The 17,436-nt window shown below is 44.8% G+C and overlaps 1 protein-coding gene across 11 annotated transcripts in view; it reads right to left on the minus strand.

The window, feature by feature from the left end:
* NPAS3 (neuronal PAS domain protein 3) overlaps nt 1-17,436 on the minus strand; it is a 1,210,843-nt gene that overhangs the window by 927,985 nt on the left and 265,422 nt on the right. For 3 of the 11 annotated variants that reach the window (XM_060261389.1, XM_060261387.1, XM_060261395.1), the window contains one exon: nt 5,965-6,085. The exons of the other annotated variants lie outside the window; for them this stretch is intronic. In XM_060261389.1, the coding sequence (XP_060117372.1) occupies nt 5,965-6,085 (121 nt within the window). The remainder of the gene's footprint in view (nt 1-5,964; nt 6,086-17,436) is intronic. 11 annotated transcript variants of the gene reach the window in all.

The raw sequence follows: 17,436 nt of genomic DNA on the forward strand, positions 1-17,436 counted from the left end.
CCTAGGAAGTAATTGTTAATATCTCAGCAGCTCTTGGCAGTGTTACTCTGCCACCAAGTACATAAGAACATAAGAGAAGCCATGTTGGATCAGGCCAATGGACCATCCAGTTCAACACTCTGTATCACACAATGGCCAAACAAACCAGGTGCCAGGGGAACTGAGGTCCATTAGTGGGGCCAAGACACCAGAAGCCCTCACCCTGTTGCCTCTCCCAAGCACCAAGAATACAGAGCATCACTTGCCCCAGAGAGTTCCAACAATTAGATATTCCAGACTCTCAGCTGCAAGATCTGGGCAATTCTGCTCAGTAACCCATGGTAGACTGAATAGGATAGACAAACCTAACACATAGTTTGAAATGTTTGGGAAAGCATGGGCAACTTGGGTCTTTTTCCCATACCCATGACACAAAATTTTATCATAATTTACATAAATGTAACAAAACCTTAATTGCAAACAAGAAAAGATCCTAACTTGGCCTAATGTACTTCATTAAACAAGTTGTTCCTTTAAGTCATCATAAAACTCTTGTCATTGGTTTACTAATTGCAGCCAAGATTTCCTGAGCAGCAAGATGCAGGTGACCAAAACTCCATTATATTGAGAATGGATAAATAAAGTATAGGAGCTTACAACCTTACATAAATAAACTTGTCAAGCCCAAGATGCTTGAGGGAAAATAACAGTCCTTTCTAAAAATTTGGTTTGGCTTTCTCTTTTATTTTAACTCTCTGAAAGAATAAAATTCCAAAGCAATAAAAACTGTATATCTTTGTTCTACTACATTAATTGCTGAGATAAAAGTAGTTTCAGTAAGAGTGGTTTTATCATCCCTATTTGGGTAAATTTTGATTATATTCTATCACCAAGGAATTACTTTTATGTCAGTGCAGCAAGACTACAGTGGGAAAGTAGAAGCTTGAAAAATCCATTTGGGAGCACATTCCACCAGCCATTCTTTGGATCCAACCCAATATGGTCTACTACCATTGCTGAAATCATTAGATAAATAACAGCCTTCGGAACTATAATTCTGAAAACCCTGTGGGTTGTCCCACCTAATCCACACGAAGGCAAAATGATATTAGCAAACAATAATAATAACAATGATGATGCCATAAAACAAAGTACTGTATATGAGTATGTATATTAACAGGCAAGAAAACCAATTTACCAAATTAATACCCTTTTTTAACTATCTGAAATAGTATTTAATTTTAACAGATCCCCCCCCCCCCCCCCCCCCCCGCCAAGGAAATGAAGTTGAACTCATGCTTTACACTAAAGACTGTCTGGATTGCTTAGTTGCATGTCTTTGTAGAAAAGCTTAGAAGAATTTGTCCACATTCCTAAAAATGTAATTCTCGCAGCTCAGCGTCCTGCCAATCTCCCTTACATAATTAAAAATAGGTGGCAATGATTAAGAAATAGTCCCGGTAACCAATTATATTTCTAAATGACCTTAAGTGTTTCATTCCCATGAAGTAAAAAGGCAGGTTAAAGGCAGTAAAAAGCAGAGAGTAAAACCCTTGAACACTTGACAAATTCCCAAATGCACGCAGTGAGATTACACCCTATACAAGTACCCACTAGAATCATGCAGTTTAAAGCATTCTTACTAGCTAGCATAAGCAAGGTGTCCTGAAATAATTCACCACCAAGAACAAGATTAGGACACATTTCAATTAATCCATGATTAATTGTTAGGTCAGCAGACTGCCTGTTACTGGACCACAGTCAATCATATAAATCAATGCTTTAAATAACTTACTGTTAGTTGACAACTGGCCACTATTTGACCAGTCAATTGCATACTTTGCTTTTAAAAAAAATGGCAAATACTATTAAATGCTATTTGCAGGGGGGGGGGGGTGTTGGCTGAACTTCAGTGGTGAATTTGCCACTGGAGTTCAGGCGTGCAGAGCAGTCCCCAGTGGGATCGTGTCAAGTCCCCTGCCTGGGAGAAGGCAAGAATCTGCAGTGTAGGTGAGCAGAGCTGTTTTCATGTAGTCAGAGGCTGCTGGGATCTGGTCTGCAGGAAGAGGTAAACTGCTCAGAAAACCAGTGTGACATTTTGTTCAATGCCTCACAGATAAAATCTCATGCACTTGGGACCAACTTGGACTCCACATTAGGAGCGATAAGGTCAGAGGCTGCCAGGGTTCCTTCCAACTTGTCCAGTTGTTCAGGATTTTTTTCAGTTTATTAAGTCTAAGCACGTGGAGGGGATTCCTAGAAATGCGAGGCCAACGGCCTTCTTGTATGGCCTTTGTCCTTTCTGGATGCTTAAATCTGCTGGGGAGGGAACTGGCTGAGTCCAAGAGGCAGTAGATGCCTCCTTGAAAATAGGGGTGGTCACCCAGCCTTGAATCACACTGAACTGCTAACAATACTAAAGAAACCTACCCTGGATACAGGAGATTTGAGTAATTATGGACCAGTCTCAAATATTCCATTCTTGAACAAGGTGACTGAGTGCACAGTGGCTGGACAACTCCAGGGTTTTCTTGATGGAGTGCATTGTTTCCAGGCTTGTATAAGGCCTGCTTATAGGGCTGTTTCTTGACCTCTTGTTTGTAGGGTGCCACAAAGCTGGGTAGGATCATGCAGAGATTTGGATTGGGCTGTCTGTCACTCACCAATATGCAGATTACACTCACTTCTATCTTGTACTTCTGGCAGATCTCAGGGAGACTGCAGAAGTCCTGAACCAATGCCTGGAGAGTTTTCAGGTGGATGCAGGCTAATAAACTGAACATCCATTTCAACAAGACAGAAGTGTTACTTGTAAGCAGATGGTTTGACCCAGGATTAAAGGAGCCATCTGTTCTGGATAGGTCACTGCCCTTGAAGGAACAGGTTCATAACTTGGGGTGCTCCTGGCTCAAATACTTTGGCCACCAAATGAGAAGGGAGCACTCACTAGAGAAGATCCTAATGCTGGGAAAGATAGAAGACAAAAGAAGAAGGGGACAGTAAAAGATGAGATGGCTGAACAGTGTTACTGATGTAACTAACATGATTTTAAGTGGACTTCAGAGGATGGTGGAAGACAGGAGGGCCTGGCATGACTTGGTCCAAGGGGTCACAAAGAGTCAGACTGGACTGTGTGACTGAACAAAAAATATATTTAGTTCCTAGAGAACTAAGCAAGTCCTTTCCTGTATGGAAACCACACAAGTAGCCCACTCTTTGCTGCCCAGTCTGACCCCAACAAGTCCTTCCTTAAAGACCAAAACAGCTCTGAAATGGGCTTTTGGCTTGAAAATGGGAAATACTAGGGTAGTTACCGAACAACAGCCACTGAAGACATTAGTTTCTTAAAGTTACAGGTACTATTTCAATTATGGAGGGATTTTAACACCCACTCTTTTTTTAGATTTCAGATTTTTCTGAAAACCTAGAGCATTTTTCAGGTTTGTGGAAAAAATCTGTCTTGTCTGTACACGGCCCCAGTCTCTGGCTTTAAGTAGCCACAGATTTGGGAACACTGACAATTAGATATATTGATGAATACAGAATTATGTCAAATAAATATGCATTATCTAACTTATGACTAAGGCAAATCTTGGCTTCAAAAGAATAATAGAATCACAGGGTTTTATGGGTTTTTAATATAGTATCTTTAATATCTTTCAGGTATTTATTGTAGAGCCGGTATTAGCAACTTTTAAAAAAAAAGATGGTACAAACATGTAAATATAAATGGTTTTCTTTTCCAGGTTTACCTGATGCTGACAGAGCAGTTCACCATCAACTCCTTTGAATCTCAAGATACTCCTTGTACCATTTTAAACATCCCTGGTGTAACATACAAGCTTTGCTACTCATCAAACAAATGAGACTTAGGAATCTCCAGTTGAATATGATGCAGTGAATGTAAGACCCTTCTTTAAAAATGTAATAATACATAACTCAGTCAACATCAGAAGAATAATTAGATCTGTCAAAAAGCTGCCTTGATTTTGCCTAAATTATAAATGGGATTACTTTTATTTTTAAGGAGACTTGGAGAATATAAGAATCACTAAGCATAAACTGTTACTTAATAAATCAATTTTCTCTGCAAAATATGTCTTCTAAAACAGTATAAGGCAAAAACAGAACTTGTCACCACTCTTACTAAAACGCTTAATTTTTATTATTTATTATTTATTTGATTTATATCCCGCCCTCCCTGCCGAGGCAGGCTCTATGATTTCTGGTCTTTACAAATTATGATTTCTGGTCTTTAAAAGTTTGCTTTGAAAAGTAAATAGGCAATTTTTGCACAGTCAGCAGAAAGAGCCATAGGTTCTTTACAAATAACCTTTAGTGTTGAAAATAAATTCTAATTCCCTTTTTCCTCCAACAAATTATAATGTTCACTTTCTTTCAGGGTATTGAAATTATTGGAATAATCTCCAGCGATTTACAATATACATGGTAAAAACTGTGGTTCAAGAAAGAAAAATGTTCATCATCTGGAATATAACGAGGACAAGGAATGATTTCTTCAGAAAGTATCCAAGAATGATAAGAAAACAGTGTTTTGTTTTGTTTTTAAAAAACTGGGATCAACTGACAGAGAAAATAAGCAAATTCAGGCTCTAGATAGTCCTATAAGGTCTTGTTGCAAATCTTTTGAACCAGTTAAAGCATGAAAAGCTTCATCCAACAGTTTCATCCAGAAATCAGATTTCACAACAGTATAAGCAAAAGCTCACATAAAAATAAACTTTTCTAGTTCTTCTCATAGGCAAAATAAATAAAAGCCTCAAAACCTTCATAAAATAAATGTAAGTCTCAATATTGCACCAAAAGACAAACTAAGGAACCATGGACAGTTGTTCATTCAGGAAAATTTATGTCGAAAGAAACAGACATGCTTAAAGGAAAACAACTAAGTCAGAAGAAAAAAAGTTATGCATATTTAAATGCTAAGTTATAAATGTTCAACATTATTCCTCTGTAATTCAGTATTTCAAGCCCCTACAGCAAAACTAAAGAACTTCATCTTTTTTTGACTCCACATTAAAATAACTTGTAAGAGTTGAATTGTATGTATCTTCCATAAAAAGTACTAGGAAAAGAAAATATCTTTTTCTGAAACCTTGAAAGACCTGCTATCTGTCAGAGTAGTATTATATAGTCAGTTCAGCCAGCTTGAGGTAAGCAGGAATGTTTATTGAAGAACTGAACTGTTTAACAAGAACTGAACTGAACACAAATGGGCAACCCCTTTTATACATTTTGCCTGAGTTAAACATGCCCCCTTATGTGGGCAGCAATCTACCCTATTGGTCTCGCCAGGATCCTTCATTTGCATTTCCTGAGAAAAATGCCTCATGTCCCGATTTGCTGGTTCTAAAGAACAGCCAATCAGAATTTAGGCACCAGGTCAGGGAGGGCATGAACTATGCTTCAAGGTCAACTAATAGACATAAAAAACCAGCAATCAAAACAACCAATACACAAGTAGTTTCTGCTGATGGAACAACTTCTGTCTGCTAAGTGTGAGTTCTTGCCTCCCTAGTCCAGTTATAGCTGAAAGTGCCCCTTAAAATTTTGCTCCAGAAAGGGAACCTCACCAGGAACAGCATGAGAGGGGTCTTCTATGGGAAGGAGGAACTGGCAAAAATTCTATCAGCAGAAACGTTGGTGGGATCCAACTCATAATCCAGAACAAGAAGAATCCTACCTCAAAAACTTAAACCATTATGATAAATCCTTCTCACCCTAAACTATAACTTTCCTTCTGAAGTTACCGCATACTTACTAGACACCATTCCAAAATATCTGCAAAATTTTATAAGATTCTGCAACAGGAAAATACCCTCCTGCTATGTTTTCCTGCCTGTTAACCTGCAATTCTGAAGCTATCCTAGGATGCGTAGCCCACATGTATCTGTAGCCATCTATCCAGTTTCTAATCACCACCTGTTCTTAGACTGTCATAACATGGACAACATCAATTCCTACCTATACTGGGAGACTGAGGCTGGCAGCTGGCCCATGTTGGAAGGGTCCATCAGGCATGACTTTCTGGGAGAGGCAAATACCACTGTCAAGTAGTCATAGGCTGGTAGGTCAGTAGCAGTCCCTAGGAGACGGCAAAAAGCAGACAAGGGAAGATGGGAGTCAAGGGTAGGGGAAATGGTCAAGTAGGTATTGGCTGAAGAAAGCAATCAGGCTGGTTCAGACTTGACACAGGGCCTTAAGCCAAGCATACTTATGAACTGGAAACCAATCCAAAGCCAACATATGTCTAAATGAAAAGGGAAACAGAAAAGTCTCCATATTTCTCCCACTTTCTATCTTGTTTGAATAACTGAGATATTCAATACAGGCTCCAGTCCCAAAGCACACTGCTCTACCAGGTTTTTCAAAAAACTAGGGACAGCCAAGAAAAAGAAGAAAACACTTATAAAATCATTATAAATCACCATGGTTTTAGTCTCTGATCAGAACATTTTTAGGAGCCATTCTTTTTCACAATTTCTCCAATTGTGCATATAACATAAATCACAGTGATTTAAGTAGGACTGAGAAGTTATACAATTGACTCATGACAGAATCTCCTTTTTTATTCTATTTTATTCTATAGAGACTCCAATTTTTATAAGAAAAACAGTACTGGGGTAGGATGACAACAGGAATAAAAATGTTTAACCTTCTTCTCTTGCAACATTTTCCAGATCTAAATCTCACCCACCAAACTGTTGTGGGGGACAGTAACAGATTTTTTTTTCTGCAGAAACTAACAGAGAAATGCTTAAACTTTTTGATTGCCACCACCCAAACTATTTGGGTGGAAAGGACAGCACACAAATGCATTAAATAAATAAATAATTCTCTTTGGATTGGAACATACATGTATAAGGAATGTTCCAAGCTCAACTTTGTTTGTACAAGGACCACTGAACACTGCATCTCCAATGTGACTAAATCAGACCTGACAATGAATGATGATCTCCGATATGAAGCTGGGTTTGGGAATGAGATCCCCAAATACAGAACTTTATTATAATTTGAACACAAATCCTTCCTAGTTTTATAAATAAGCTTGGGCTGTTTCAGGCAGTCCCCACTCCAAGCCATTTTCTCAAAACTTCCTTGCTAGAAACACAGTTTTGTTCCATTTTACTTAATACCCATTTACAGACACAGATATAACTTTTCAGAATATATACAACACTCTCAAATATCTGGTTTTATCATATAGACTTCACTGATTTAAAAAACCCTTCAAGAAAACAAACAAACCTCCCCAACTATTCCATAACAGATTGTGAATAAATTTGTTAAAAGGTATTAGAATACACTTTAAAGTGATACAAAAGTCTTCATTTTCATTCTCTTGTTTATTTATGTATTTGCTTGTTTATATATTTGGACTATAATTCTGAAATACTCACAAATCCCAATTTTGCTCATATATACGAAGGAATCCAATTTAATTATTTAGACTGAACTATAACCTAACTCAATTGATTACATAAAAACATTCAAAGTTATACTGATAACTTAGCAATGTCTTAATAAAGGAATAAACAGTTTTTATTATTTTATTTCAAATACTTTGTTAAAACAATAGATCAGAAAACATAATTTAAATAAACCATTCAAAAATTAAAGGTATATTCCCTCATGTCTTTTTATTTTCCACATCATTACTGTATTTTGCTGTCAGTGTACAAATATTTTGTTCAGACTGAAAAACAACTCAAATAATTAATAACTAAAGATCTAAGAAAAACCAAGAATGGCAAATGCTTTCCGTTACTAAGAACAACAATACAGACAAACAACATTTATAAGATTTTTAAAAATATATATATAATCTCAAATGCAAAGTTTCAACTTGTGAAAGTAACAGTAATTTATGTTGTGCAAGAGATTTATAGTGACACTAGGAACAAGGCCCGTTGTGAGGATAAATACGGGTCCTAGAAAGAGGCTCCGGTTGAGTGCTGCAGTAACTGACAATCCAGGTCTCCCTCCCTGGCCAAAATCCCAAACAGTCGCCAAAGTTCTCACCCCTGAAGGCGGTAACAGAGGCATAATAGATCAGTCCTGTTGGGCTGCAGAGAAGGCTGCTGCCACGTGAGTCTCCAGGAATGCTGACATGAAATCCCCCCCTCAGCCACTCCTACCCCACTTTCCCCTCCCTAATGACCAGGTACTATTAGATGCCTTATGCAGGTATTTCATAGATCAGTCAGTTACAGAGAACGTTTTCAAACAGAGACCCTCTGTATCACCTGTGGTGAGGTGAGGACACACGTGCAAAAATGTGTGGTTTGCACACTTGGCTCAATGTTGTATCATTGATTGGTTGGTGCTGCTACCCTAACCTGAATCAGACTCTTGGTCCATCAAGGTCAGTATTGTCTACTCAGACTGGCAGCAGTTTACCTACTGGCTGATCCTTTAACTGGAAACACCAAGGATTAAACCTGGTACCTTCTGCATGCCAAATGCAGATGTTCTGCCACTGAGCCATGGCCCCTTCCCTAAGTACAAGCAGAATTTGCATATCACTCTCATTCTGCAAACCCTCCATTGGTTACCCACCAGTTCCCAGGCCCCATTCAAGGTTCTATCACCTACAAAACCCTTAATGGCACTGAAGCCACATACCTGCAGAACTGCCTCTCCTGCTATGTCTTGCCATGACAACTGAACTCATGTCAGCTAATCCTCCTGAAGGTGACAGTCTGCAAACAGGTAAAACTGACAGCAGCCAACACACATTCTCTGTGGTGGATCCCACATTATGGAACAACAGCCTGAGGCTCTTGGTTTCTTCTCTCATTAAAAATGCCTGCTAATGTTATGTGGCATCTAAAATCTCTTCACTCTCAAAGATATAAGGACAGATGGACGCACATTCTAGCGGTATCTGAAGAAGTGAGCAGTGACTCATGAAAGCTTATGCCTTGCCACAAATTTTATTAGTCGTTAAGGTGCTGCTGTTGTTCCCTTCCACTAATAAAGAATGCAAGCTGTGCTATTAGGCTTCTTTCCCCACCTCCCATCTGTAAGAAATGGAGAGGGGGTCTGTCTCTCTCTCTCTCTCTCTCTCTCTCTCTGGCTTTCCTTCCCATCTCTTCCTCTGTCTGTGCAGGTACACAAAAGCTTATACTCAAAAGAAAATTGTATTAGTCTTAAACACTGGACTCCATTTCTCTCTCTCTCTTTCTCTGAATAAGTGTTTAGCCACACAAAACCAAATATTGTTGGTCCTAAACACAGAACTCCTCTCTCTCTCTCTGTATCTGAAGAAATGTAGAGGCACACAAGAGCTAATGGTCTTAAACAAAGGACTCCATTCTCTCTCTCTCTCTCTCTCTGTATCTGAAGAAGTGTGGAGACACACAAAAGCTTATACCTAGAATTAAACTGTTATGTCCTGCATTCTAATCTCTATGTACAGCACAGCGCACGCTACAGAAGCGACCAGTGGAACCCCACTGGTCCCCAGATGTAGCTCGCTAATACGCACCGCCAATCAAGATCTGTGGTGGGAAGTGTAACTGACCAGGATTGGACCTGGCCTCACGAAGGGTTGTTCCAGGGCATGTATATAATCGGACCCGGCCCGCCATTCTCCCTCTTGTAATGTACCATCTAATAAAAGTATGTTGCCTTCAACACGTCTTGTCATCGAGTACATTAAACTGGCGACGAAGGTGGGATCTAGCTAGGTGACTCCCCAAGCGGGAAGTCGCTGACCTGGCTGGAGATAAGGAAGGCACGGAGCCGCAAGGGACAGAAGCTCCCGCCGCCGCCATGGCAAACCTGAGTGTAACGATGGGCCACCTTGCTGAGTTCGACCCCGCCAACCCAGAGAGGTGGGAGACCTACACGGAGAGGGTCGAATGCTACCTATGTGCAAACATGATTACCGACGACAGCCACATGAGGGACGTACTCCTGAGCGTCTGCAGGGAGGCCACCTTCCAGATCGCCAAAGGTCTCTCAGCCCCCGCAAAGCTCACCGAGAGAACATATGGGGAGATCGTCAGACTCCTCACTGGGCATTTCTTGCCCCAGCCTTCCATCATCACCCACCGATTCCTCTTCCACAAGAGAGATCAAGGGCCCAGAGAAACGGCTGCTGTCTACCTGGCCGCTCTCCGCCAGATTGCAGGGAACTGCGCCTTCGACAAGCGGGAGGAAGCCCTGCGAGACCGATTCGTCTGGGACCTCCGAGACGAAAGGCTGCAACAAAAGCTCTTTTCAAAGGAGGAGCTCACCCTGCAACAAGCTTTCAACGAAGCAACCGCATTTGAGAGAACCACCAAATCGTACAACAACCCGCGAGGAAAAGCAGTCCACCAGGAAGAGATTGCGCCTGGCAACCCAGAGGACGAAGAGGCCAACCAGCTCCGCCGCCAACAAGGCATGGGGCCGAGAGCACCCACACAGCAAAGAGCAACAGAGAGACCGGCCAACAGCAAGTGTGCCAGCTGTGGCGACCCCCACGAGACGGGACTGCCCCTATCGCAACATGGTGGTGATAGGGGAGGAAGCATCCCAGAGGCACTCCCTTAGTTGCGGGGTGCCGCAGGGAGCGGTCCTATCCCCGATGCTATTTAATATCTATATGCGCCCCCTTGCCCAGATTGTCAGGAGGTATGGACTGGGTTGCCATCAATATGCGGATGACACCCAGCTCTACCTATTGATGGGTGGCCAGTCTGACTGTACCCTGGAAAATCTAGACCTGGCATTACAAGCCGTGGCCTCTTGGCTCAGACTGAGTCGGCTGAAATTGAATCCGACGAAGACGGAGGTTCTCTACCTGGGTCGGGGCGGTCCGGGGAGAGAGATCCAGCTGCCGGCCCTTGACTTGAAAAACCCCATGCCACTGATACCGGTCCCCAAGGTCAAGAGCTTGGGCGTGCTCCTTGAGTCCTCCCTTACAATGGAGGCTCAGGTGGCAGCCACCGTTAGATCTGCCCTTTTCCACCTCCGGCAAGCACGGCAGCTGGCCCCTTACCTGGACCGCAGCGACCTAGCGACGGTAATCCATGCTACGGTCACCTCAAGAATAGATCACTGTAATGCTCTCTACATGGGGCTACCCCTGACGCTAACCCGGAGACTACAACTAGTGCAGAACGCTGCGGCACGGCTGTTAATGGGGCTACCACGACGGGAGCACATTCAGCCAGTGCTGAGAGAGCTGCACTGGTTGCCTGTTGTGTTCCGAGTTCGCTTCAAGGTGTTGGTATTAACCTTTAAAGCCCTTTATGGTCAGGGACCTGCCTATCTACGGGACCGCCTTTCCCCATATATCCCCCAGAGAGCACTGCGATCAGGGACAAAAAATCTGCTGTCTGCCCCTGGCCCAAAAGAAGCCAAACTATGCACAACAAGATCCAGGGCTTTCTCGGTGGCAGCACCAGAACTTTGGAACACCCTCCCAGAAGCTATAAGGGCCCTGCGGGATTTGTCGGCGTTCCACAGGGCCTGTAAGACCGAACTGTTTAAACAGGCTTTTCTGGTTGATTGAAAATGGGCTGCCACCGGACATCCTACAGAAGCTGGCAATCATAATCAGAAACCAATACCGCCAGATTGGACTGAGAAAGCGCAAATAGTTTTTAAATTGATAAGTAAATTATGGTTTTATTGAATTGATTGTTTTTATGATATTGTAAGCCACCCTGGGTCCGCTTGCGGAGAGGGCGGGATATAAATGTAAAGTAATAAATAAATAAATAAATGGACTGCAGGAACTGCGAAAAGGTGGGCCACATAGCGTGGGCTTGCCGGGCCAAGACCAATCGCAGTCGCCAGACCACTCACCACGACTCGACCAAGGCTCACACAACAGCATCGACCAGCCTGCAGATAATGAACTTGCCCCTCACCGCCCCTGACTGTCCGACTGTCAGTCCTAATCGAGGGCGCTCCTTGCCAAATGGAGTTGGACTCGGGCTCCTCCATCTCCATAATTTCAGAGGAGACCCTAAGAAAACTGTGCACCCGTTACCGGCTCCAATTGAGACTGGCTGATTTTATACTGCGGGACTTCCAGAAAAACCCCATGCACATTGTGGGCTGGGCCATGGTACAGGTAGAGAGGAATAACTTCAGGGGGGCACTGGACATTCTAGTGGTAAAGCGCAAGCTCACCACATTACTGGGGCTGGCCAGGTTTCGACCGCTAGGTATTCAAATAGTGGGAGTGCAGCAGATGCAAACGAATAACTTTGAGCACGTGTGCTAGGAATTCCCTGAAGTTTTTGATGGGTCCCTGGGGAGTTACAAGGGGCCGCCCATCATCTTACCTCTCGATCCCCTCGTTAGACTGATAAGACTGAAGGCCAGGCGAGTTCCGTTCTAGAACCTAAAATAGAAGCGGAGCTGGACCGACTCATGGCCCAGGGAGTACTAGAACTGGTGTCCTATGCAGCCAGGAAAACCCCCATAGTCACGCCAGTGAAGCTGAACGGGGAGGTGCAAATATGCGCTGACTACAAGTGCACTATAAATAAAGCGCTCCAGGACAACCCATACCCCGTTCCAGTGGTCAGCCATGTCCTGGCGGCCCTAGCTGGCTCTAAGGTTTTCGGGAAACTGGACCTGGCCCAAGCGTACCAGCAACTCCCAGTAGACGCCAAGACGGCAGAAGCTCAGACCATTGTGACCCACAGGGGAGCTTTTAGGGTGCAGCAGTTGCAATTTGGGGTTAGTGTAGGTCTGGGGATCTTCCAGAGCATAATGGGACTCTCTTCTCAAAGGGATCCTCGGAGTGCAACCGTTTTTTGATGACGTTCTGATCGCCACCCCGGACGCGGAGGAGTTCAGCAGCCGCCTGAGAGAGGTACTCCGCCGCTTCCAGACGGCAGGTCTCAAAGTAAAGAGGGAAAAGTGCTCACTAGGGATGCCAAGGGTGGAGTTCTTGGGCTTTGCGGTAGATGCCGCAGGAATCCACCCGACAGAGGACAAGACCAGGGCGATAGTCCACGCCCCGCCCCCCACGTGCAAGGCAGAACTACAAAGTTTCTTGGGATTATTAAATTTTTACCATTCGTTCTTGCCCCACAAAGCAGCCATCATGGAACCCCTCCACGGGCTGCTAGATAAACACGCCCTGTGGGTCTGGGGAAAGCAGCAGGCCGCCGCTTTGCAGGCAGTCAAAGACCTCCTTGTTTCCAATGCGGTGCTCCACCACTTTGACGAAGCCCTACCACTGATTTTGGCTTGCGATGCTTCCCCATATGGGGTGGGCGCAGTTCTGGGGCACCAACTCCCAGATGGGAGGGAGGTCTCCATGGCCTACTATTCGAGAACCCTGACCCCCGCAGAGCGCAACTACACTCAGATCGACAAGGAGGTCTTGGCAATCATGGCGGGCATGCATAAATTCAACGATTACCTGTATGGTAGGCGTTTCACGATTGCCACAGACCATAAGCCGTTCCTGGGCCTCCCCAGACCGCCAGACCCCACAAATTTTGTCACAGCGAGTCCTGAGATGGAACCAGTTTCTGAACTCGTACATATACACCCTGGTTCACCGCCCAGGCAAAGCTATGGGGGACGCGGATGCCCTCAGCCGCCTGCCACTACCCACGACGGACCCAGATCCCGCCCCTGCCCACCATGTGATGCTTCTGGAGTCTCTACCCGAGCGGCCCCTCCACGCCGCTGAGGTGGCTCGGGCCACGGGCAGGAACCATATACTCGCATGAGTTTTGTACTGGGTGGGAAGGGGGTGGCCTACGGGCATACAGAATTCAGGGCATTCGCATCACACAGAGACGTGCTGTCCACATACAAGGGGTGCATACTCTGGGGTAGCAGGGTGGTGGTCCCCCCCCCCACTGCAGAAGCAAGTGTTAGAAGCTTTACATGAAACACACCCGGGGATAGTGCGGATGAAGGCCCTGGCATGCAGTTACATATGGTGGCCAGGTATGGACGACGAGATAGAGGGGTGGGTGAGAGGGTGCCAAACATGACAGGAGTCCTGGCCCGATCCGCCCAGCACCCCCGTCCACTGCTGGGAGTCCAACCGGAGGCCGTGGTCCTGGCTTCATCTAAATTTTGCAGGGCCATACCAGGGCCAAATATTCTTCATTCTGGTCAATGCCTACACCAAGTGGTTAGAGGTGATCTCCGTAGCTTCCACCTCCATAGCAGCAGCAGTCAGAGCCTTGCGAAGGGTCTTCTGCACACACGGAATCCCCGATACCCTGGTCACAGAAAATGGGACCGCTTTCACCTCCTGGGGATTCCGGGAGTTCTTGAACCAATACCTCATCCAGCACATTTGGTCCGCCCCCTTCCATCCAGCCACCAACGGCCAGGCAGAGCGCATGGTGCGCACCACCAAAGAGGCCCTGGGTCGCATTGTACAGGGTGACTGGGACCACCGCCTGGCGGCCTTACTATTTCATAACAGAATCACTCCCAACCCCGTCACCAGGTCAAGCCCTGCCGAATTACTAATGCGGAGGAAATTGATCACGAGGTTAGACAGGCTACATCCTGACAGGGCCACAGACTTCCGCAGTTCCCCCAAAGTCAGGGAAGCTGCACGGGGATTCTTTACAAGGGATCCGGTCTATGCAAAAAACTTTGCGAGCGGCCTGGAGTGGTTGGCCGCCCGGGTGCTGCGGGTGACTGGGTCCCACTCCTACGAGGTCTCGAAAGAGGGGGGCCAGGTTCTCAGGAGGCATATCGATAAGTTGCACCGCCGCACTTTGCCAGAGGAACCGACCGCCATGGGGGGCGGGGGGAGCGGGGAAGAACTGACAGCAACACCCCTGGAAAATACCCTACGCATGCCGGCCGCACCAACTGCACGGGCGGAAGAACACCACAGCGGCGGAAGCAACCCCACCAGAGAAGAGACTCCGGACGAGCAACAAGCGACGGCCAGTCAGTGTCCAGCAACACCTCAACAAGGGGGAACCGCCACCCCGCCAGCCGCAGCGGCCGCACCCACTCCCCAAGCAACCCCAAGGAGGTCGACCAGGGAACGCCGGGCACTGGCGTACTTGAAAGACTATGTGTCCTGAACTAGGGGGGGAGGAGTGTTATGTCCTGCATTCTAATCTCTATGTACAGCACAGCGCACGCTACAGAGGCGACCAGTGGAACCCCACTGGTCCCCGGATGTAGCTCGCGAATACGCACCGCCAATCAAGATCTGTGACGGGAAGTTTAACTGACCACAATTGGACCTGGCCTCACGGAGGGTTGTTCCGAGGCATGTATATAATCGGACCCGGCCCGCCATTCTCCCTCTTGTGTTGTACCATCGAATGAAGTATGTTGCCTTCAACACGTCTTGTCATCGAGTACATTACATAAACATTGTTGATCTTCTACCACAGGATGCCATTTTCCCCCTGTCCTTCTAGCTGTTTCCATCATCAGAGGAGGAGGGGGAGGAGTCCTCAGCCAATCAAGGGAAGGCTTTATCTGGCTCTTTCCCTCCTCTTCCCTCCTCCCAAATCAAGGGAAGGTTTTCTTTATTTCCTCTATGAAGCAGTGTCTGTTCTAGGGCTGGAGGGTGGGATTTCTCTCCATTGAGATTAAGTGGCAGGAGGCTTAGCCAAAGGGAGGGAAGGTGATTTTTGACCAGTACCTTAGGTCTTTTATTAATAGAAGAGATTCTAAGCAGAGTCACACCCTTCTAAGTCCAATGTGGTATGGTTGCCAATCCCCAGCTGGGGACAGGGGATCCCCTGGTTTGTCAGTCCACGGGGATCTGGGGTATTTAAGGCAAATGAGGAAAAATAAATGGACTGCACAGCTATGAAAATGCAGAAGCGCAGATGTGTGGAAGAACTATGTCCAAACCGATTCCAATACTTATGGATCGATTACAAAGAAAGTCAGAAGTAACTTGACTGTGCAAAAAAGCCCAATTAACTGTGAGGAGGATCATTCCCAAAAGCCCATGTAACCTGCAATAGCCAGTGTGCAAGTTAAGATCTTCTGAAGACTTGCTCTCTATGCCCCATCTGCAGAAGCGACATGGGTGGAAATCAGAAATAAGCTTTACAGTTGTAGCACCTCCATTTTGGAATACCCACTGCCTAAGAGGGGGGAGGGTGGCACCTATCTTACTTTCATTTAAGTGCAAGGGCAAAATATTTCTTCTATCCAGACTTTTAACTGAAAAATTCAGTCTTTTTAGGTGTTCTTATAATCTGCTGTAAACCTGCAGAACTGCTTTATTAATATTTTAGGCTGCTGAAAATGTGATTATTCTTTGGCTTGTTTATTGTTGATAATTCTTGAGTCTGAGTTGCCTCAAACCGGTCTCTGAAGAAACAGCATATCAGTTCTGTAAATAAAAAAATAATCCAACATCTGTTTCTAAAAGTGGTCTGCCTAATAATTCCAGAAATCCCATAGACAAGGGTCAAAGTCAACAGACTTCCCCGCCATTGTCTGGTTTCCAACAACTCTATTCAATACTGCCTGTGAACTGGATACTTACCAGTCATGCTAACAGTCCTTGATAGATCTAAGCCTAATCCCCATTTAAATACACTGACTGATTGATAGTGATCATTCTGCCCTTCATAACAACAATGATTTTCATAAATTATATATTTTAATGAAATATTTTCTTTTGTCTGTCTTGTGTCTACCACAATCAATTGCACCCCGTGTTTAGAAACATTTCTATGTGCTCTCCTGATACAACTAATCAATTTAGAAACCTCTATCATATCCCCCCCCCCAACCTTTCTTCTAATTTAAAAAGATCCAAATGTTTTCTCATTGAGTAACTGCTTCTGATACATAAATCATTTTAGTTGCCCTTTTCTTCAACTCTTCTGGGATAGGCTACTATTTTTTCAGTGCTGGTTTTGGGAGCTCTTAGGTAAAACTCCATCTATGGGCCCTATGAATCACTCTCCTTTTTTTCTCAGCGCCCAGTGTACATCACAGTCCAGAGAAAAAGAGAAAAAAAGCTGCATCCTTTTCCTCACCATTTCCACTCATGAGGCACCAGTGGCAGTGAGAAGCAGGACCAGCAGAAACCTCTCCATCAGATTATTCTTACTTGCAGAATCACTAGACTAGAGCCAGCGTTCTAGTTCTGTAACAAAATAAGGGTTCTAGTAAAATACCAAAATTGAAATGAAGAGGAAAAATTCAGTAGAGAATGAATTTAGAAGGAAGAGGATGAGAACTGAAAGGGCATACTGCTTATTAAGCTGTATGAAAAATTGTGTTAAAAACCAGTTGGAAGTTAGAATCAGAGTCTACTGGGCAAATGAGAGCCAGCTTGGTGTAGTGGTTAAGTGCACAGACTCTTATTTGGGAGAACCAGGTTTGATTCCCCACTCCTCCACTTGCAGCTGCTGGAATGGCCTTGAGTCAGCCATAGCTCCTTGTAGGAGTTGTCCTTGAAAGGGCAGCTTCTGTGAGAACTCTCTCAGCCCCACCTACATCACCAGGTGTCTG

This window comes from Heteronotia binoei, chromosome 21 (genome assembly GCF_032191835.1).
Source record: "Heteronotia binoei isolate CCM8104 ecotype False Entrance Well chromosome 21, APGP_CSIRO_Hbin_v1, whole genome shotgun sequence".
Lineage (NCBI taxonomy): Eukaryota > Metazoa > Chordata > Lepidosauria > Squamata > Gekkonidae > Heteronotia > Heteronotia binoei.